This window comes from Podarcis gaigeae, assembly GCF_964106915.1.
Source record: "Podarcis gaigeae genome assembly, chromosome: 6".
In the NCBI taxonomy this organism is placed as follows: Eukaryota; Metazoa; Chordata; class Lepidosauria; order Squamata; family Lacertidae; genus Podarcis; species Podarcis gaigeae.
Window position 1 is genome coordinate 39540627 of NC_139682.1, and position 22272 is coordinate 39562898.

General features: G+C 42.9%; 2 protein-coding genes across 2 annotated transcripts in view; one reads left to right on the forward strand and one right to left on the reverse strand.

Moving 5' to 3' along the window:
• The window catches only part of LOC310847616 (polymeric immunoglobulin receptor-like), a 159451-nt gene that overhangs the window by 48889 nt on the left and 88290 nt on the right, over positions 1–22272 (forward strand). The window lies entirely within an intron of this gene.
• Positions 15175–18492, reverse strand: LOC310847721 (interleukin-20-like; the record flags this gene model as incomplete). The annotated part of the gene is made up of 5 exons (XM_083745782.1): positions 15175–15255; positions 16028–16102; positions 16392–16544; positions 16868–16930; positions 18337–18492. 5 exons carry the CDS (start codon positions 18490–18492, stop codon positions 15175–15177), a joined length of 528 nt encoding a protein of 175 aa, XP_083601908.1.

Consider the following 22272-nt stretch of genomic DNA (forward strand, 5'->3'; position numbering starts at 1 on the left):
TTAAATACTAACTTTTGGACAATCTGAATTGCCAAGTCTGCTAATTATATCACATCATATTGTCTGATATAATCAGTAGATATGATGCTACAGTTCCTCCAATTGTATTCATTTGTACAGAATTTCAGTTTCTATGTGATATAATTAGAACTGAAAAGAAGTGGGGGAGAATTCTCAAGTTGTTTTTGCTGACATTTGGTGAATGTATATTCCGTGAGTTCGATTCCCCCCTTTCCTCATTTTTTCAATTTTAGACCAAAGCAGATGCTTGCAGAAGCGCTTTGGTGGCTGGCTCCTGTGTGAACGGGACACTGGATTAGATTGGTTATTGGCCTGATTCACCAGGCTGTTCTTATGAAATCTTTCTGGAAAACCATGACAGAGTCTATGCCAAAGTCTCTCATAAAACTTTTTCAATATAAGCCCCTTTTCTACCTCAAATACATCACTGGACCATTCTCAAACCTGCCCCTCTCTTACACTGCCAAGTTTCCAATCACCCCTTTGAATAATTTTCTACCTATAAGCCATGAACCTACTGCTCCAGTTTCTCATTATAAGGATGGAATGTGATTTAGCTGACTCACAGACAACATAAGGTCACAGTCTACCGAACTAACTACCAAAGTTGCTATAAAAGATTGAGACAGCATCTCTAATATTTGCACTTGTCAGTTGTAATGGGGTAATGGCAGCTTAAGCCAGGAGGGGGTGCAAGAGGCACACAGACTAAGAATGATTAGAGGTGTTCTCATCCCCCTCTCTCTTCCTGGCACCAGGGGTGCTTTTCTTACAGGGGTGGGGGGCTTTTGGTGGGAAGCTGCAGGTGGAAGCGAAAGTGGTCTTCAAGGGGGCGGGGATATTGTGACCTTTTTGTAGGGTTAGAGGCTGAGGAGGAAAGTACACCTTGCGAACTTGCTGAGGGAAACCGAGGCAAGGAGAGGGGAGATGGTGTGGTCATGAGGGAAACTGAGACAGGCAGAGGAAGTATATTGTGGTCGTGGCAAGCGAGAGAAACTGAGGCCGGGAACCCCTGTTAGGTAATCTGTACAAGAAGCAGCCACCCATGTGACACCACTGTTTCTGTAGCTTTTGCAGGCAGTGCTGGGGAAGAATAAGGTGGCAATAAGGTTGGGGCTGTCTGGATACACTGGCAGGAGCACCAGTTTGGCTCCGACAGTACAGTACAATTGCATCTTGCACTGGGGTTGCATTCTGGGGATGGCATGTATACACAAAAACATGTACAGTGGTACCTCGGGTTGTATACGCTTCAGGTTACATATGCTTCAGGTTACAGACTCCGCTAACACAGAAATAGTGCTTCAGGTTAAGAACTTTGCTTCAGGATGAGAACAGAAATCATGCTCCGGCGGCGCGGCGGCAGTGGGAGGCCCCATTAGCTAAAGTGGTGCTTCAGGTTAAGAACAGTTTCAGGTTAAGTACGGACCTCTGGAACGAATTAAGTACTTATCCTGAGTGTCAGGACTGCCGCTAGGTCCCAGCTCACAGAGGACCAACGCCCAGTGGATGTTATATACAAAAGTCTTTATTAAAGTTTAGTTTCCATTTCCAAGCTCTGGGCGCGCAGACCCACGTCTCGACGCTAGACCGGCTAAGTCCCCTCTGACTCACTGTTCCACCCACACCAGTTTAAGATTCTAGCCCGGCTCCACCTCTTATGCTGTTCTTTCCTTCGCTGGGTCCTTCTGCCCTCTGGGGTTTCCTCCTTCCTGGACTCCTCTGACGCTGAGCCTCCTGAGTCTTGCCCCTCCCTCCGGCGGGCTTTAGGACCTGGCTCCCTTCCCGGGCTCCCCGCTGTGCCGCGCTCCTGTACATTTGAACTTGGCGCGCGCGCCCAGCCGGTGACTTTCCTTCTGACCGTTTCCCCGCTTCCTGATGTGGGCGTTGCCAAACCTGACTCCTCTCCTCCCTCTGGTGGTGAGGACACTGGTCCCGACTCCTGGGACTCCCCCTCCCCACTGCGCTCTGGTGGAGAAGCTGGTCCTGATTTCCAACTGCTGCTCAGGGACTCCCCGCTAGCCCCTTCCTCCTGGGGCTTCCCCCCTGGAGCCCCCCTCGCTCTGGCCACCGGCGCTCCCTTCTGTGAGTCCTCCGATTCGCTAGAGAGGCTTGTGGAATAACTCTGGCCACTGTCACTGCCTGCGCCCCCCTCGTACTCCTCCTCCTCACTCTCCATTTGCTCCCCCTCCTGTGTCTCTCCTTCTGAACCCCTGACACTGAGGTACCACTGTATGCACAAACCACTCCCTTGGAACCACTCCATGGTCTTTGGAGGCATTGTTGTTCCTGAGAGCTGTTCTGCCTCTTCTTCAGAGGCCAAGGTCCCTTTCTGCAGGGCGGGATCCCTGCCTGTCTTCTGGCAGATCCCAAGGTCCCGGCTACTACAGAGTTGTTGTTATGGGCTGTTCCTAAATTTCTGGGTTCCCCAGATCCTCCTTGGCAAGCTATTCTGAGGAAAAAGAGTAATCTGGCGAGGGAAGAATATCCTGCTATACTGCATATCACCAGTCAGATGCTTAGGACTAGAAGACAAAAGCTAGATTTATCCATCTTCCCAAGCCTCCCCTCCCTGCTTCACAGGTGGTGGTGGGGAGTAGTAAACTGATCATCTAACTCAGGCTAGATGCATACAATAACAGATGTGGGCCAGAAAGACCTATATAAATGTCAGTCTTCTTATTGCAATATTTGGATGTTTCGAGACATAGAATTCCTTCCAAACTATTAGTTTCAAAATAAAAATTGAGTAAATTTATACATAATTTATGAAGTGCACACTTGCTCTGTCTGCTCATCTGAAGACTTATCCCAATACTAGAAGTGCTTCAGTCTTAATCCTGATTGTTGACCCAGATGGATTTCTGCTTGTGTTTTATGTATGTGTTTACAGATCAATACACCTCCTAATCCCCTTAGGCAAATATCTGCCACAGACAGAGACTACTTAAAGGATTGATTTTAGATCTCAGATTAGCACAGGCTGTAAATTCCACCACTCACCACTCACCACTGAGAGCTGTAGAATGTTCCCAGCTGCTAAGTCTTCTTATAGTATAGCAATAACAAGCCAGCAGCATCCTACACAGGAAACCCCCCCCCCCCAAACATTGTATCTGGATCAAAAACATGTGAAAGTCCAGGAACATTCTTTGTCAGAGTGTCACTATTTATAGACTATTATTGGGTTTTCAAACAAATCTGGGCAAATAGGACTATTACTACAAATTACCCTCAGGCAATAATTGGCCAAAGTCTTGGACATGATAAGAATTGTTAATTCTGCAATTTGAGGCAGAGGTAAGAATGGACAAAGTGAGGCACCGAGAGAAGTGCTTTTGGGTTCTGTAAACTAATATTCTGGCATGGTCACTGTCTCTGTCTGGAGAGCTGTGGTGAGATAGAGATGGGCTTTGGCTACTTGGCGGGACTGTTTTTAAAAGCCTATACAGTGGTACCTCGGGCAGGGGTACCTTTACCTTTACAGTGGTACCTCGGGTTACGGACGCTTCAAGTTACATATGCTTCAGGTTACAGACTCCGCTAACCCAGAAATAGTACCTCGGGTTAAGAACTTTGCTTCAGGATGAGAACAGAAATCGCGCGGTGGCAGCAGAAGGCCCCATTAGCTAAAGTGGTGCTTCAGGTTAAGAAGAGTTTCAGGTTAAGAACGGACCTCCGGAATGAATTAAGTACGTAACCAGAGGTACCACTGTATTTCATTTCATGGTGACTACTGGAGTGTTAAGCTGTTCGTCCAGCTCTAATTAGCCTGAGTATTTGTAATTTATCAGCCCTGCGTGACCTCCTCAAACATGGGTAAGCACTATGCCTGGGAACTTCTCATTGCTCAGAGAAGTGTAGCAACTGTAGCAATATGTTCCAAGTCAAAATCAAAACTTCCTCAAATCAGCAAGCCAAATTCTGTGCACTGTACAGCTCACACAAAGGATTATTGCATTAGATTTGTTCTGAATAATTAAAACAATATGCTAGAGAAAGGCAGTAAAGTGGAGGTGCATTTTTGATCTTTCAGCAGGCATGTTGTACATTGACCATAGCCTCTTAAAACAGTCTGCAGAGACAATTTGTGTAGAGCTGGCTTGAAACGGAACCTGAACAGAGATCCAGTGTGGTGTGAGAGCCAGTGTAGTATAGTGGTTAAGAGCGGTAGACTCGTAATCTGGTGAACCGGGTTCGCGTCTCCACTCCTCCAAATGCAGCTGCTGGGTGACTTGGGCTAGTCATACTTCTTTGAAGTCTCTCAGCCTCACTCACCTCACAGAGTGTTTGTTGTGGGGGAGGAAGGGAAAAGGAGATTGTTAGCTGCTTTGAGACTCCTTAGGGCAGGGGTCTGCAACCCGCGGCTCCGGAGCCGCATGTGGCTCTTTTACACCTTTGCCGCGGCTCCGGGGCGGATACTAGCGAGGGGAGGAGGCGCATTGTGCGCCCCGACACTCCCCACTGTGGCGGGCGCTGTACTGGCTGTGACGTCGCATGGGTGTTAGTCACGCACCGTCCCGCCGTCACCTTCCCGCCTGCTCGCCCGCCCGCTACATTGTACGCTGGTCACTGTTTTGAAGGGGAGTGAAGAACACACACACACAAAAATGTAACTTGTTAATTTAACATTTATTTCTATGAGGAGGAGTAATTCTGAGGGGTCAAACAAATAAATAATAAAAAAGTGACAAAAAAGTTATTTTTATAATGACAAGTTTTGCGGCTCCCAGGTTTTTTTCCTTCGGAAACGGGTCCAAGTGGCTCTTTTTGTCTTAAAGGTTGCAGACCCCTGCCTTAGGGTAGTGATAAAGCGGGATATCAAATCCAAACTCCTCCTCCTCCTCCTCTTCTTCTATCAATAAAAAGTGATTCAGGGTGCCAGAAAGATCAGCAATTCTAAATTACAGTTTAGACGAGGAAATCACTTCCTGAGATGCACCCAGGCTTAAGAAAAGTAGCGTGGGTGTGCATTCCATTGGGTTTATAAATAGAACAGGAGTATTTTAAGGTACTTCCACATTTCCTTGTATTTTCCTTTCACTCAGAAGTTATCTCTTGAGTATAATTGCCTCATCTTCATGTACATTAATTGTCAGAGGCCTGATGTTTTCCAGATAGTTCCTGGTTCTTCTCCTTGTGTGGCCTGTTTCCCAACAGGTGTGTACATCTCTCTGCTCACCTCCGGTGTTGCATCACTTTCTGTTAAGGCAGGTGGCAAACCAGGAGACTGCTATACATAGCTGGTGACCTGAATTTGACTTGGTGGTTACAAAGTGTGCCATTGCAATACAGAGAATACCACAACCAGCTTTGACCATAGTGGTGTTTCAACAGTTGCATCTGAACAGATGAAGCTCAGAGCCTAAAAACCTATTTCGCATCAGTTGTTTGCCAACAGGAACCACACTTACCTTGGATTGTTGTTGTTGTTTAGTCATTTAGTCGTGTCTGACTCTTTGTGACCCCATGGACCAGAGGATGCTAGGCACTCCTGTCTTCCACTGCCTCCTGCAGTTTGGTCAAACTCATGTTTGTAGCTTCGAGAACACTGTCCAACCATCTCGTCGTCTGTCGTCCCCTTCTCCTTGTGCCCTCCATCTTTCCCAACATCAGGATCTTTTCCAGGGAGTCTTCTCTTCTCATGAGGTGGCCAAAGTATTGGAGCCTCAGCTTCACAATCTGTCCTTCCAGTGAGCACTCAGGGCTGATTTCCTTAAGAATGGATAGGTTTGATCTTCTTGCAGTCCATGGGACTCTCAAGAGTCTCCTCCAGCACCATAATTCAAAAGCATCAATACTTCGGTGATCAGCCTTCTTTATGGTCCACCTCTCACTTCTATACATCAATACTGGGAAAACCATAACTTTAACTATACGGACCTTTGTTGGCAAGGTGATGTCTCTGCTTTTTAAGATGCTGTCTAAGTTTGTCATCGCTTTTCCCCCAAGAAGCAGGCGTCTTTTAATTTCATGACTGCTGTCATCATCTGCAGTGATTATGGAGCCCAAGAAAGTAAAATCTCTCACTGCCTCCATTTCTTCCCCTTCTATTTGCCAGGAGGTGATGGGACCAGTGGTCATGATCTTAGTTTTTTCGATGTTGAGCTTCAGACCATATTTTGCGCTCTCCTCTTTCACCCTCATTAAGAGGTTCTTTAATTCCTGCTCACTTTCTGCCATCAAAGTTGTCTCATCTGCATATCTGAGGTTGTTGATGTTTCTTCCAGCCATCTTAATTCCAGCTTGGGATTCATCCAGTCCAGCCTTTCGCGTGATGAATTCTGCATATAAGTTAAATAAGCAGGGAGACAATATACAGCCTTGTCGTACTCCTTTCCCAATTTTGAACCAATCAGTTGCTCCATATCCAGTTCTAACTGTAGCTTCTTGTCCCACATATACCATATTTTTCATCCCATAGGACGCTCCGTCCCACAGGATGCACCTAGTTTTTTTGGGGGGAAATAAAGGGGAAAAAATTCCCCTTTATTTCCCCCCAAAAACCAGGTCGGGGAACAGCAGGATGGCAGCGCTGCACCTCCCCGCTGTCCCCCAAGCTTGTGGGGCTGGCCGATGTCTGCCCGGCGTGAGGGGCGCTCTGCTTCAGGGCGCCCCGTGCGCTGGGCGGGAGGCTGCTATCCGCAGCGTGGGGAGCCCTGCGGGAACTCCCCCAGGCTCCCCAGGCTTGCTGATAGCTTCCTGAAGCCTGGAGAGTGAGAGGGGTCGGTGCGCATCGACCCCTCTTGCTCTCCAAGTTTCAGCGAAAGCCTGTATTCACCCCATAGGACGCACATAGATTTCCCCTTCATTTTTGGAGGGGAAAAAGTGCGTCCTATAGGGCGAAAAATACGGTAGATTTCTCAAGAGACAGATGAGGTCATCAGGCACTCCCATTTCTTTAGGAACTTGCGATAGTTTTCTGTGGTTGACACAGTCAAAGGCTTTTGTGTAGTCAATGAAGCAGATGTTTTTCTGGAACTCTCTAGCTTTCTCCATAATCCAGCGCATGTTTGCAATTTGGTCTCTGGTTCCTCTGCCCCTTCGAAATCCAGCTTGCAGTTCTGAGAGTTCTTGGTCCACATACTGCTTAAGCCTGTCTTGTAGAATTTTAAGCATAACGTTGCCAGCATGTGAAATGAGCGCAACTGTTCGGTAGTTGGAGCATTCTTTGGCACTGCCCTTCTTTAGAATTGGGATGTACACTGATCTTCTCCAATCCTCTGGCCACTGCTGAGTTTTCCAAACTTACAATAGGACATCTGAATAAAATTGCATAGGATTATGTCTGCAAAAGGTGTGCTAAACTACACTGTGTGATTGTGTTGGGCTAGTTGGACAATTCCCTCCCAAGGATGCATCAAAATCTGAGTTGAGGGACAGTGAATGAAGTAAATGGCTCAATGCAAAGAACTTCACCCTTTTGTTCCTTATGTGCTCCAAAGGTGTGGGGCACCCTTGGAGCACATCGGGAGGACATGGGGGTTGTAACAGGAGGAGAGAAGGGGAAGCCCTGTTGCATCTTCTGGCACAATGTTGGATCATGCCCATTCAGTGCAACCCTAATTTTTACTGATTTACGTAGTTTTGTATCAGAAGTGAACTCTGAGGGGGTTAGAATGACCAGAACTTGACATCAAATAAGTTAACCGGGGGAAAAGAAGCAAAAGGACAAATACAAAATAAAGTTGTCTTCCCCACAAAAAAGCCATAGTATACTGATATTTACCTATTATAAAAGCCACATGCTTTTTCGTTTAAGCAATAGCTTTGAGGCACCAAACCTTCATCATATGACACCCAGAAAAGTTCCTGTTTATACTGCAACAGAAGGAAAAGCTTCCAACTCCCTTCAGTTCTTCTGGGGTAAAGATCACTCATGCATGTTTTTTTAAAAGTATAAGAAGAGATTGCTAGGCACAAAATGTGGCAGCCTCAGGGCAAGAGCCAATTATGACAGAATACAACTTGCTTGGGACCTTCCCATAGGAACAAAAGTTTATGGTTGTGCAATCAATTTAACTCTTCTAGTACAAGGGATTTCCAGACTTACATGAAACTAAGAACACAAGAATGTTGGAAGTGCTCTGCTGGTTCACACCAAAGGCCTGCCTAGTCTGGTATCCTATTAGCCACTGTGGCCAGCCAGATTCCCTTTCCTACAGTGGTTCCCCAGCACCTGGCATTTGGAAATTTACTGCCTCTGATTTTAGAGGAAGTATAAAGTCATCGTGAACAGTTTCCCTTGATATGGGTATAGGTGTATAAGTCTACAAACACAAGGGGTTATAGATGTTATCAACATAACAATGAGCTACCCCCACATTGCCTTATTTTTAATACATTTACCATTGCACAATATTCATTAACTTATGTTGACCAGACTGGCCTATTTAAAATGTCGATTTTGCCCTTAGGGCACGATTTCCATAGTGATCTGAAAATAATTGAAATGTTTTTCACTAGTTCCAATCAATTATCAACTTGTGTTTCAAAAGTCCTGGCCTGCTAAGCAATGGTGGCTGATCCATTAGGATAAAGGCGGACTGCCCTACCAACCTCAGCCTTCCTCAGCCAGTCCTCACCTGACCACCTTCTTCTTTACAACCAGTCCAGCGGGTAGGACTGCCTGACAGCTTCCTCCTCTTTAGTCTCAGTGACTTCAAGACTTCAAGACTTCAAGAAGTGTGACTAGCCCAAGGTCACCCAGCAGCTGCATGTGGAGGAGTGGAGACGTGAACCCGGTTCACCAGATTACGAGTCTACTGCTCTTAACCACTACACCACACTGGCTCTCAGAGGCCCTAGCTGAAAGAAGGAGAAAGGGAAATGGAAGGGAAAGAAGAAGGGGGAAAGAAACCAAAGCTGTGGGAACAGGTAGGAGACTGAAGAAACAGCTTGTTTGTGTCCAAGCTTTTTCTACTGTGTCCTCCTTACAATAACATCAAGGTGAGGCCAAAAGATGCCTCTCGGTTTCACATGAAAGCAAAAGGGAAAAATAGGTGACTCTCAAGTTACACAGGGGTTTCGTCCCGGGGATAGTGCCTAAAGCCAAAATTGCATATAGTGAAAACACACTGGTGGGGGGATTGCCAAAGACCCCCCCCCCAGTTCCTGCCCCAGTTTCCTCCCCTTCTGAATAGCCAAGCATGTAAAGCTGAATAAACACAAATTAAATGCACATGCAATTTACCTGTGAGGTGTAAGAGGTGGAGCTCATCCAAACTTTAACACTACATCCCTTTTAACATCAATCAATCAATCTGCAATGCGCTCCAGCTATACAGGACAGGAGGGCGTAACTTCCTGCCTGATGGCGCTAGTTTCATCATAGACCCTGGTTACTCTTGGAGAGGAGATACTTGGGATTTTTGTCAACTTTGGAAGGTTCCCCCCTACAAGTTGGCCCCTCTTCAGTGTCAGTGCACCCTCCTTCAAGTGGGCCCAGTGGAAGCAGCACCCAGCCTCACAGCAAGCCATTACTGCAACAAGCAAAATAATAATAATAATTTAGTTGTTGTTGTTGTTGTTGTTATTGTTATTATTATTATTATTATTTAAAAATGCTGGTCTAGCTGGCAAATCCCCACACAGTGCCTCTGGGATTTCAACATAATATGACTTACTAGCCACAGTCATTTCCAGTTGTGCATGGCCCAGCCCAATAACTTTTTTGTTGCCTGAGGCAAAGGATAAGATTGTGCCTCTTCCCAATCTGTGTACAAAAGCTGACTGGAATGGCAGCTGAATCTTACTTTAACACTGTCAATGAGACACCATCTGATGGGGCACCTGGGGGCAGGAGGCTGGCTTAGGGCAGGTAACACACACAGCTTGGTCTTCCTACAGCTATTGCTGTCAGACCTGCAGCATCTGCCACCTAAGGTGACTGCCTCACTATGCCTGATGGTAGGGCCTGGGTTATTGCAATCAACATTTTGGCTCAGTAGCAGGGTTCGAGGTGAGTTCTCCTGAAGGCTTTGGTCACTGACAACTGTCTGATGGTGCTGATCTGTGATGGCAGGCCTGGCCATACCTACAATTTTTTGTGGTGCAGTGGTTGAATATATTTCTGGACCCAGATTACTCTTTTTCCAGCCCTACTTGGGAATGTCAGAAACTGAACAAGGGATTTCTGCATGCAAAACAGGTGATTTAAGCATCCATACTTGCCCAAAATCTATACAGTAACTGAACAAGATCCCTTGTCAATATGTAGCATCCTTGGTGTGTGGCTGGGGCCCCATTGTCTCAGCAGAACCCAAAGCTAATGGGGCCTCTGAACAGTGCTGGCCATAGCAGTATTCTGGGGCTTTGAAGGAAATTTAGAAGGCAGCTTCCAGTCCTCCACTGGGGGACATCTTAATTTCCACAGTGGGAAATTTAAACAGCAGCTCACTGTTCAACATGGATTGGAATACTAAACCTGCCCACTGCTGTCAAGTAAGCCAATGTGGAGATGGGGGCACTTTGTGTATGTTGCAGAAGCATGGAAGCACCTCAGAATCAAAGGTGGTCAACCTAACTAGTAACTGCATGGCTTTATTTATTTATTTATTTATTTATTTGATTTGATTTGATTTGATTTCTTATCCAACCTTCACAATAAAATATACAACTATAAAAACAAAGAAGGGACCGCGGGTGGTGCTGTGGGTAAAACCTCAGTGCCTAGGACTTGCCGATTGCATGGACGGCGGTTCGAATCCCCGCGGCGGGGTGAGCTCCCATCGTTTGGTCCCAGCTCCTGTCCACCTAGCAGTTCGAAAGCACCCCCAAGTGCAAGTAGATAAATAGGTACCACTCCAACGGGAAGGTAAATGGCGTTTCCGTGTGCTGCGCTGGTGCTGGCTTGCCAGAGCAGCTTCGTCACACTGGCCACGTGACCCGGAAGTGTCTTCGGACAGCGCTGGCTCCCGGCCTCTTAAGCGAGATGAGCACGCAACCCCAGAGTCGGACACGACTGGCCCGTACGGGCAGGGGTACCTTTACCTTTACCTTTTTATAAAAACAAAGAAGACCAATACAATGATAAAACATGGAAAAATATTTTGGAATGGGCACAGACTCTGTAGGAATTTCCAACACGGGTTTACTGGAAATGATTTTCTATTATGCATAATAGCCTCCACTTTACAAAGTGATATTGGCAAGTCACATCATATACCTTGATTTCCTTTCATGCTGTTATGCTTTTATTCTACCCCCTCTGGCTCCTGCAGGTGCCGAGCCTGATAGTGATGTCAACAGGAAGACCAGGAAAGCTGTCTCCTTGGAAAACACACGCAGCATGCTTAGTGCACCTGAGTCAGCAATTCATTTTTTCCTGATATTACTTTATAATGCTACCAGCTGATCAGATTATCACAGGTTAGTGATTGCTGGAATTATAAATCCTCCTAGCAGAGACATGTCTTTAGCTGGAGAGTGATGCAAACCCAAGAAATGCTGGTTTTGCCTCCTGGCATGTTTTATGTAATATATAGCAAGCTGAGTTCCTGGCAGGAAAGAGAGGTTGCTGGTTTATTTTTTCTTCCTTCAGACTTCTTCATACTGTTAGTGGATTTGTCCAAGTTTGCATCATCACAGTTATGCCATCTTGTCATCATCAGGGTTTCCTGACAGTTGTGTTGACAAAGGGACAAAAACAGGTGCTCCTGTTTAATATATCGTATTCTATGCATCTTCAGCGGGGCTGTTTTACAGCAATTTGAAGTTGACTGCTGGCTTGCTCCTGACAAAAGCATACCTTGTTTTTATTGCACTTTGACTTATTGTGCTTCACAGATATTGCTCCTTACCAGGATGTGGGTGAAGCTGTAGAAAGCCTGGCTGCTTCTAGGAGAAGGAAGCCCATTGCCACTGCCCCTCTTCTGTCCATAGGAATGAAGCTGGCTAGGGCTTGAGCCATTCCTGCCCCTGCAGCCAAGGGGGCCTGGCTTAATAACTTTCATATGCACTGGGAAACGATAACAATCATGTGACTCACTTTATTGTGGTATTTGCTTTATTGCAGTGGTCTGAAACCAAACCTACAATATCTCCAACAAATGCCTGTACCAAAATCTATTCTTATCCATAGATGTTATTATTGTGTCTATTGGGCCCTTGTGCATGGGACACAATGTTGACAAGCAAAACTCTGATTGCAGAGATTGCAAGAATTATCCCTCAATGTAGTGTTGGGAGCCTGATGCCACCTACTGGCTTTATATTTCTCACACAATAACATACCACTTCAGTCAAATCAGCTTTGCATTAATTGCCAGACAGCACCTATCTACCTTCCCCACTTCCATGCATACTGAATCTGTACTGTATGTGAGAGAGAACTGCATCACATTCCACAGCCAGAAACGCCGCAAACATAGAATACAGAGGATGTCTTGCATTCTCTTTGCTTAAACAGTTTTATGCAATGCAGTTACTGTGTGTGTGTTAGTGGCAGTGCAAAGTGGCAAAGCAGTGGTCAAACATCTGCTGTGAAAGCAATTCACTGGGCCAGGGACTGATGGCAAGTGTCCTCATATGGAAAGTGAGACTTAACGTCGGTCATTATGAATTGTTACAAGCAGCTGATAGGATCAGGCCATTCAGGATAATCCTTGCAAAATTGCTGTCTATTCACCTGGCTCTAGTCTGCTGCAGTGTGGCATTAGTGTTGAATTGCCTAAAGGCCAAAAGGGAAGATGAGGGCATTTTTCAGCTTGGAACTCAGTTCTGGCACCTCTCAAATGGGCACCATTGTCATTATAAGAGAACAGGGGAGGCATGGACAATATGGAGAGACATAAAATATGGATTATGAAATAATATGCAGTCGAAAAGTTTGACAATAGGACCCATGGAGGGGTTGGTGAGAAGTCTGGAGATTCAGAGAACTCTCTAAATAAGGACATGTATTTTGTATGGTTATAAGTTTGCACTTGTAAAATCAAATAAAAGTTATTTAAAAAAAGAAAAGAGAACAAAGGGGGCATTCATGGTGAATTCTGGAACCTCTTTTTCTAGGAAAATAGTGCTGGGGAAGATCTTAGATTGAATTGTAGTGGTATTATTCTAAGTGGTATTATTTTACCAGGATGAAGCTGCTTGTAGTATTCTTGGTACCTGGAAAGGTTTTGGGGTGGACATCTTGCTTTGTTTCCAGTTGGTAGATACCCAATAGCTTCCTACTGTAATTCTGCAATTTTGCATACCACAGTGGACAGGAAGAAAAACAGTATCATTTTTGGATGAACTGCAGAAAAATGAAAACAGTGCTGCAAGTGACAAATAGAGGGCAGAATGGAAAATGATGCCTTCTCACTACCCTACTTGAGTGCTCTTTTACAAGAAGTACATCCTAAAATCATATAGTGTCAGGCTTGATGCCGGCAGCATCAAGGATCAAGGCAGAAGCAAGAAAGTTCGTATTTATGGTTTTATTCAGTTCTTGTGGTGCAAGACAAAGAATCCAGTTCTTAACTCCATAGTGACATCGCTCACTTAGAGCTCCTCTCCTTCTTTCCCCAGCAACAGCCTGTGACCCTACGGGTGGCCTCAGGAGTCAAACGTCTTTGAGCCCTTTGCTCTAAGTGAGTGACACGTCTGTGGGGATAGTGGTACTTCTATACTTTCCAAGGATGTCTCTGCTGGCCATTCTCCCCCTCCTTCTCCTGACACCTCATAACTTGGCAACTCTGAGTTCTGCTGCAATTCAACCCTGTCTCCTCTTCTCTTGAAACTGCTGGAGAAGGGGGCCCCAATCCCCCCTCCTCCTCCGAGGGAAGCAAAGGAGGCGGTGGTGGCGTTTTCCAGCTTTCCCCCTAACATGAATGTTAATATGGAGATGTATATATATAGCTCATGTATTGCTATGTTGCTCTTTTCACAGAAATTTGCATAAAAAGCCAATTGCTCCATTATTATTATCTTATAAAGGGCAGTCATTTGATTTCTAAGTGACTTTTCTCTTTGTGGACTCAGATAATCTGGTAATTGTGAAGTTTGAAAAATTTATAGTGGCTACTATTAAAATAAGGGTGAGTATTTGTAAATGTGTAATTTACGTAATTTGTAATTTGGCAAAAGCTGCTTATGTTCAGTTCTGTTTGCAAATGTTTGATATAAAATGCAATGGCCGGCGGTTGATCCAGCTTCATTGTAGGGTGGGCATTTTCCAAGTTTCTCAGGCTTGTTGTGATGATACAATGGGGAGACAGTAAACCATGTACAATGCTCAGAGCTCCTCGGGAGAAAAGTGTCGTGTAATTTTAATAAATGAATAAACAGGTGTCTATTCAGAGACTAAAAAAGCAATACATCTAGATCATTATAAAAATAATATCACGTCTTTATTTAGGCAAGATAAAAACATTTACACTGTATCTAAAAATACATTCAGAGTTCCAAACAATTTCAGACATTTAAGATAAAAATAGGTTGGTACTAGACTTTGTTAATAATTAATAAATACATTATAACTCTTGCATGTTTTAAAAATGAAATAATTAAATATGCTTTTGTATAAATACATTTTAAATAACAAAGTAAGAAAAATAACCACATGAACAATTACCGGTAGTTATAATAACAGTGAAATGCATGAGGACAAATTTTGTTACAGGGTCAAGTAATTGGTTAATGGTAACTCTTTGGGTAAGATAGATGGAGGCTTATTAGCGCCTCCTCATTCTGAAATATTAATGCTTTATGAATTTTCAAAATTACAAGGATGGCAATTCTAACCCTTCTGGATCTTTGATACTGGAGTTGGTTAGGATATGGTGAAGGCTATTAATGAAGGCAAACAAAGCCTAGTGGAGGATCTTCTCCCCCTTATCCTCTTTCCAGTGGCACAGATCAGGGGCTAGGATTGCACGGTAAGCAGTCCAAATCTTCATTTGCCTTAAATTTGTTTGATTGATTTTGGTCCAGCAGCCTTGAAGCTACATCTTACCAAGGATTTGGACAACTTTGTTACAGAATTTTTTTTTAAAAAAGATGCCAAAATAAATAAATAAATATTATTGTTATCTTAATACATATATAGACTATCTTTCATTTTGAGAAGTACCAAATAAATATACATAAATATCAATATTTTTACGTTATTGAAATGAAAAACAACTGTTGCATTTCTTGATGTTCTAAAGCTTGTGTTACGTGTGGTTAGCTCTTGAATCCTTCCATCCAGGCAAAAAGAAGGTCCATCTCTCCCAGAGCTTTGTTTGCTGCTACATTATTATCAAGCTGCAGAAGAGAAAAGCAATTTCATACGTTCATTACTGAAGAATATATAAGCAAACAGGAGGGGAATGGATGTAAATGGATTATTTGTTGGCTTCCAACTTGATTTCCCTTTAACGTTGTTTATAGAGTCTGTTATTTCCAAATTTTTAATTCATAATATATATTAAAAGGTAATAGAGATACCCTTGATAAGAACACATGATCATCCATTAGAAAGGTTGCACAACTGAACAAAGACATTGACAACCGTTCAATATTTAAGTACAGTGTTAACAACACGTTTTATATATTATGGTAAAAATCATTGATAATGCGGTATATTCAGTATAAAGTATTCACTGGATCACTCTCAATACTGTTTTCACACTATTATTAACTACATGCATTTAAATATTGAATGCTGGCTATTTCTCTCATCATGAGACATTATTAAGTTGTGGTCTTCATGTCATGAAATTGGTCCCAGATTTATTGTTGTTGCAGGTCATGGTAATATGTGGAAGCAGGAAATGTGAGACGAGATCGGTGGATGTAGGGCAAATGGCTGAACATGCTATTCATCTTATTATTCAGTTCATATTCATAGACCCTACAGTTATAGTTCAGTGAGGTGTTAATTCTGTCCGAAACACCAAGGAGTAGTATAATGGGGTGATTGCCTTCCTAATAATGGAATTCTAAACAGGAATTATTCCCTCCCCCCTTTCCTCCTGCCTCATGAAAAAAATACAGTCTTAAATAGCAGAGGGGGAAAACAAGCAAGACAAGTTACCGTTTTGTATTCTTCCAGTATAAGTTTAAATCTTCTATGGGTCTCTTCTCCACAGGAACATTTGTTTTGATCATGCTGATTTCCCAAAAAAGCACAAGAGGAAAAATGATTAGGATAATTACATGTATAATAACAAGGCTGAAAACTATTTATCTTACTTTCATCTTTGAACTTTGCACTGACATTTGGATTTAGAAAGAACCCTGGGTGCAGGTGCCCACCTCTCTTAACTACCAGTACAGCCATATTGCTTACTATGTAAAAATGCATTTCTATTCCTGTGACCATTTAGGATTTCTGGAATTGGGGTGCATAATGAGGCCACTTTTCAATGACAAGAGTCAGGGTCATGAATCATACTTACACACTTTCTCAGAATTGTCTTGATGCTGAGGAAGGCATTGGCCAGAGTGCTGGTTTTCCTTCTAAGCAAGTTGCTTGTTGGTTCATAGTGTCTGAAAACACTTTCAACATAAAACCTCAGCAGGTGGCGGAGTAAACAACAGCTTTCAGATGTCTAAAACAAGGGGGGGAAATATGTGGTTTGCATGGTCAAATTCAGATTTCCTTCAGTTGTGGGCTCAAATTGATAATAAGGCTCTCAAGGGTCTAGTTCACACATATATGTGTAAATATTTGATTCCTGAGCACTGAATCCTCTAAGACAAATGTGTGCGCTCTCAAGACATGACATGACAAAATTCAGGAGGGCAAATACAGATCTAGAACAACCTGGAATGATTTTAGATTTCTGAATGTAATTTGTCTTAAATATGCATTCTTGACCTTCACAAATTAGCCACTCAGAGCACTCTTGTGTGCTAAAAAAGCAATATTTACCGGAACATCTTGTAAGACACCTTCCTTCAGCAGTATCACATCAGTCCTGTTATCTTGTGTTTGCTGCAATTACAAAAAGAAGAGAAATCATGTGAGTAGAAGACAAAACTGGAAGGTGGGGGGAGGTAGTGTGAAAGACAGGTATTACAGATGCCACAAATGGGTAGCTGTCATGATCACCTAAAGCAGGCTTCCTCAACCTCAGCCCTCCAGATGTTTTTGGCCTACAACTCCCATGATCCCTAGCTAGCAGGACCAGTGGTCAGGGATGCTGGGAATTGTAGTCTCAAAAACATCTGGAGGGCCGAGGTTGAGGAAGCCTGACCTAAAGGAACATGAACTCTTTTACCTAAAGGAACTGCTCCTTTACACAGTGTCTTCATATCCAAATTCTGACTAAAATCTCTTCCTCTGTGCTTTAGAATAAAGTTTATTGAATACCACCAGATCTGTCTAGGTTAATCAAGGTAGGGATTGCCCATGGGCTAAATTGTTCCAGAATTTATAGTCAAGAGGGAGGTGTATGACCCAACTTTGTGTGGTCTCAACTTTACCTAGTACCTGCTTCTCTTCTGACCACCACTAATGTTACTTGACTATCTAGGTATATGGTATGTGTCTGAGGAGATTATTGAACTTGGTGAGCTACATCTATTTAGAGTACTTTTAAAAACCATTTTATTGAGAAGCAGAGACAGAAAATTATCAACATATAGATGCAAGTTGACTTTTGACTTTCCAGTGAAGATACTAGCTTTTAAACTGGCTCTTTCAGTTCTCTTATTATTGCAAATAGTGCAAGAAAGGAGATCAGGATGGTGATGTTCCTTAGCAACCTCCACTCAGTTTGTTACCTCATCAGGCTGGTAGAAAGTACTATGTAGTTGAAGAAAAAATGGATGTGAGACAGCTGCTGGGACACATCTTCAGTTTCTTGAAATGCAATGGTGTCATGTTAACTGGAGGTGCTGGGGAATTAACCAGGGACCAGGGACGCGGGTGGCGCTGTGGGTTAAACCACAGAGCCTAGGACTAGCCAATCAGAAGGTTGGCAGTTTGAATCCCTGCGACGGGGTGAGCTCCTATTGCTCGGTCCCTGCTCCTGCCAACCTAGCAGTTCGAAAGCACGTCAAAGTGCAAGTAGATAAATAGGTACCGCTCCGGCGGGAAGGTAAACGGCGCTTCCGTGCGCTGCTCTGGTTCGCCAGAAGTGGCTTAGTCATGCTGGCCACATGACCTGGAAGCTGTACACCAGCTCCCTCGGCCAATAAAGCAAGATGAGCACCGCAACCCCAGAGTCGGTCACGACAGGACCTAATGTTCAGGGGTCCCTTTACCTTTACCTATACCTAAATGCAGGACTAGTTAGCTGTGTGACTCAAGAGGGTATTCAAGAGGGGACTCAAGAGGAGAATAGCAACCTCCTCACGACTGGACCTAATGGTCAGGGGTTGCCTTGTGATACTTACCACCGTTTCTCTGATGGCACCAAAATAGTCCTTTAGTTCCCGCAGAGATACGCCACTCAATTCACATTGGCCAAAGTTGAATTGTTGAGCTTCTGTGGTCACAGTTTTGCCAAAGAAAAACGAAAGAACAAGGCAAGAGAAAAAACGTGTATCCATCTTTGTTTGATAATCCACTCCTGTAAAAAGGCACAGATGGTTTAGTGGTCTGCTGATGAAGAAGTGTAGTCAAACTGCTAAACAGTTCTCAAAATCAGGTTTTAAAGATGAAAATATTATTTGCATCACTGATGCCCACAATGCCCACTGATGCCCACAATGAAACTACTAGGGTTGTACAGATTATTTTATTTTATTTTATTCATTGAACCTGCCCTACATGTCACCTTGGATCTAAGGAAGATCATTATGCCTCACTTTCTGCTACTTCAGATGTCTTCTCCATTGATTACAGTGGATGAAAAAACAAATATCTAGATCATTTTAATTTTGGGGAAGAATTGGATGACATTTGCAGGCATAATTAATGCCCATCCAAGGGGTGGAGCCTGTTAAATTTCAAAGAGATAACTGCAGGGCAGTTGTGGTTTTAGGCATTGTGTTCTAAAGCACTGAGCCTCTTGGGCTTGCCAATCAGAAGGTTGGCGGTTTGAATCCCCATGATGGGGTGAGCTCCCGTTGCTCTGTCTCAGCTCCTGCCAACCTAGGAGTTCGAAAGCACACCAGCACAAATAGATAAATAGGTACCGCTGCGGCAGGAAGGTAAACGGCATTTCCATGCGCTCTGGTTTCCGTCACAGTGTTCCATTGTGCCAGAAGCGGTTTAGTCATGCTGGCCACATGACCCAAAAAGCTGTGTGGACAAATGCCGGTTCCCTTGGCCTGAAAGCGAGATGACTGCCGCAACCCCATTGTCGCCTTTGACTGGACTTTACCTTTTACCTTTTACTAGGCACCTTTACATCTTGAGAGGGTTTTTTTAAGTGTATCCTTCCTAGTGGGTTTTTGTTGCGGTGGGAGGAATTTGCATCAACATGGCATAAAATATAAATTGGTTCACAGGTAAGCTCAGTTAATGAAGTGCTTTATCCCATTGATTTCAATGGGACCTAGTTGTCTGTGACCTTTTCTGAACTGAGTATATTATGTGTATGTAATCTCCCATATTAATTCCATATAAAGTCTTCAGTATCAGTATATTAGAAAAAGTTGGTTTAGACATGAGAGTTACTACTACAATCACTTATTTTGAATAAAATGTTTCTTTTAAAAAAACAACAAAACATCCTAGTGCACAACTCAGAGAGGCACAATTCATATGACTTACTATTACATTCCTAAAACATTAACTTGCAAGGTTGTTGTGTTGACATGAATAGAATCATCTTCTAGTTAAATCTAAATCTAAACCTATATTTAATTTTTGATAATAGTAAAAAAACACCTGAAAATTAACTTAGAACTTGGTATAGATTAATAAAACTCATGTTAATAGAAAAAGAAAAAGAGTAAGTCTTGTTCATCCTGTAAACAGTGAAATATATTGCTTATAATCTGTAAAATATCTGCCTTCAGATTTCAAGCTAATATAAGCTACATCTGACACATAAGTACACAGTGCTTACCTTAGTTACCTAGATGCTGTGATTTGCAGTGATGGATAATTGTCACTACCTGGTTCTGGCCCTTTATATATATGAAGGACTTTACAGGAAATTTCCTTTGACATACCTGTGGGTGGGGACTAGTCTTTACTCTCAATTTCTCTCTGGTGCTTCATTTGCATATTTTTAAAAAGTTCCCAAAAGAAAAATGAAGAGTCATGAGTAAGTAGCAAGTGATGTCATGAAGATGTCTTAAAATAGCTCTCTATGCCCTGGAGTTCTCAGAGTATACCTGTCAAATTTACAAACAAACAAAACAGAACTTTCCCAATATATTTCTCTGACATTTCACAGTAGTTAATATCGCACACTGATATTTAGCTGGGTTAAAAAAGATCCCAACCAACAGAGCTTTACTTGTAAAACTTTTAGATCCTCAGACATTTCTTCTCTGGAAAAAAGTGTGCTTTACAATGAATGAATTATCCAGGATGTGTACTGCAGTGAAAAATTCATGTTGGTACACATATTGGAAAAGGAAGATCTCGAGGAGCTTCCTGATATGTATGCCCAGACAAAGAAAAGAAAAAGAGTGTCATGGATGATATCATTCGAAATGATAGTGTGTGTGGCTTTTCTGACATCACTGGCAGCCTAATTGATGAACTGCTGGAGCTGCTAAAGAATAACTTTCGGTTTGTACAGTGCAATAGCATCTTAAGCACAATTAACTTGCTCAATCTCAACCTTGCGTGTTTGAAAGCCGTCCGGCTGAAGTCGTGCAAATTAAATGCATGCAAGATGGGGAGCTTAAAAGCTGTTTTGTACCAGGTTTTCCTGGAGTGGAAAGAACTCTTAAGCTCTCTGCTTTGCGTACCGGACAAGTCCCACTCAGTGTGCAGGCACTGAGATGCTCTTGTGAGATCTCGTGGACACTTGGACAGCCCTACAAGCTGTCACAGCATTATCCCAGAGCTTGTGCACTGAGCAGAACTTGCTGGGGGTGGGGGGTGGTAAGGTCCGCCTGGCATGCCAGCTCCAGAAGGCAAGGAGGCTAGCATAGGGGGCAGTTCTGGGAAGGAGGATTCTGAGAATAAGCCATCACCCTGATATGCTTGCATGGTGTTTACATGTCTTCACATTAATCATTTGTTCATCAAACACATTTCAATGCATTTCCCCACTACTTTTCAAACAGAAAAAGTTCATTGTGCTGGAGTGGAAGAGAGCTTTAATCCACTTCAAATGTACAAACCTAAAGTTGTTGTTGTTGTTGTTGTTGTTGTTGTTGTTGTTCTTCTTCTTCTTCTTCTTCTTCTTCTTCTTCTTCTTCTTCTTCTTCTTCTTCTTCTTCTTCTTCTTCTTCATGTTTAAGATAGCCACTTGTTGAACAGTCATTTGTTTGAACTATGTTGGGATTGATACCAATGAGATCAATACATATGATTTGTGTGCCTGTTGAGCTTCTGCTCCCCATTCCCACTTTAGAGCAAGCTAGGTTTCAAGAAATGCCCCTGAGCCTTCATAATTTCCTGTGTTTCAGATGCCAGGCAATTTCCAACTTGTTGCATCTATTAGACACAATTAGAATACAGCTTCCCTCCCTGAGAGTATGTTGTGACATTCTGACATCATTTAACTCAGCTGCAGGATGTGCTTTTGTCTCCAGGATACTTAGATCCATCATTTCCTCATTATGTCATGCCCATTTACAGAAGAGATATGGGGCTGTATCCAGAATATTGAGAGTAAGCCCTATTGAATTAAACAGGACTTATTTCTGAGAAGAAATGGTTAGGAGTGTGCTGTAAATTGGTTGACTTTGGGTTCCACTGAAATTGATGGGGCAAGGGAATGATGATATTTTTCCTTTTAATTTATTCATTGTATTATATATATTTTTAATTATTCATTTTTCTTTTTCATTCATTACATACATCTCAAAATTCTTAACATTTACATATATTCCTCCCTCCCTCTCCTCCAGGGCTTCCCCCAACTTCCGCTTCTGGTTTGTTTCTCTTTTCACCCACTTTGCTATTTCCTAACAGAAAAAGTTATTAATAACATAACATCAAGCCTAAAAACATAAAAATAAAAGTAAATACACCATAATATTTCACTATTTTCTAAACATTTTCTAATACTAATAATGTGAATGTTTATTTAAATCCTGCCATCAGGATTTATTCATTATATTATAGTGTTTTTGTTATGTTGACCCTCTCCCCACTTCATATGTCATTTCCTTGATTTTTTTAACCCCCCTTTTTATTTCACTTATTTGTTTGTTTGCTTGTTGTTACATGAGAAACAAGGATGTTTGCTGTATAAT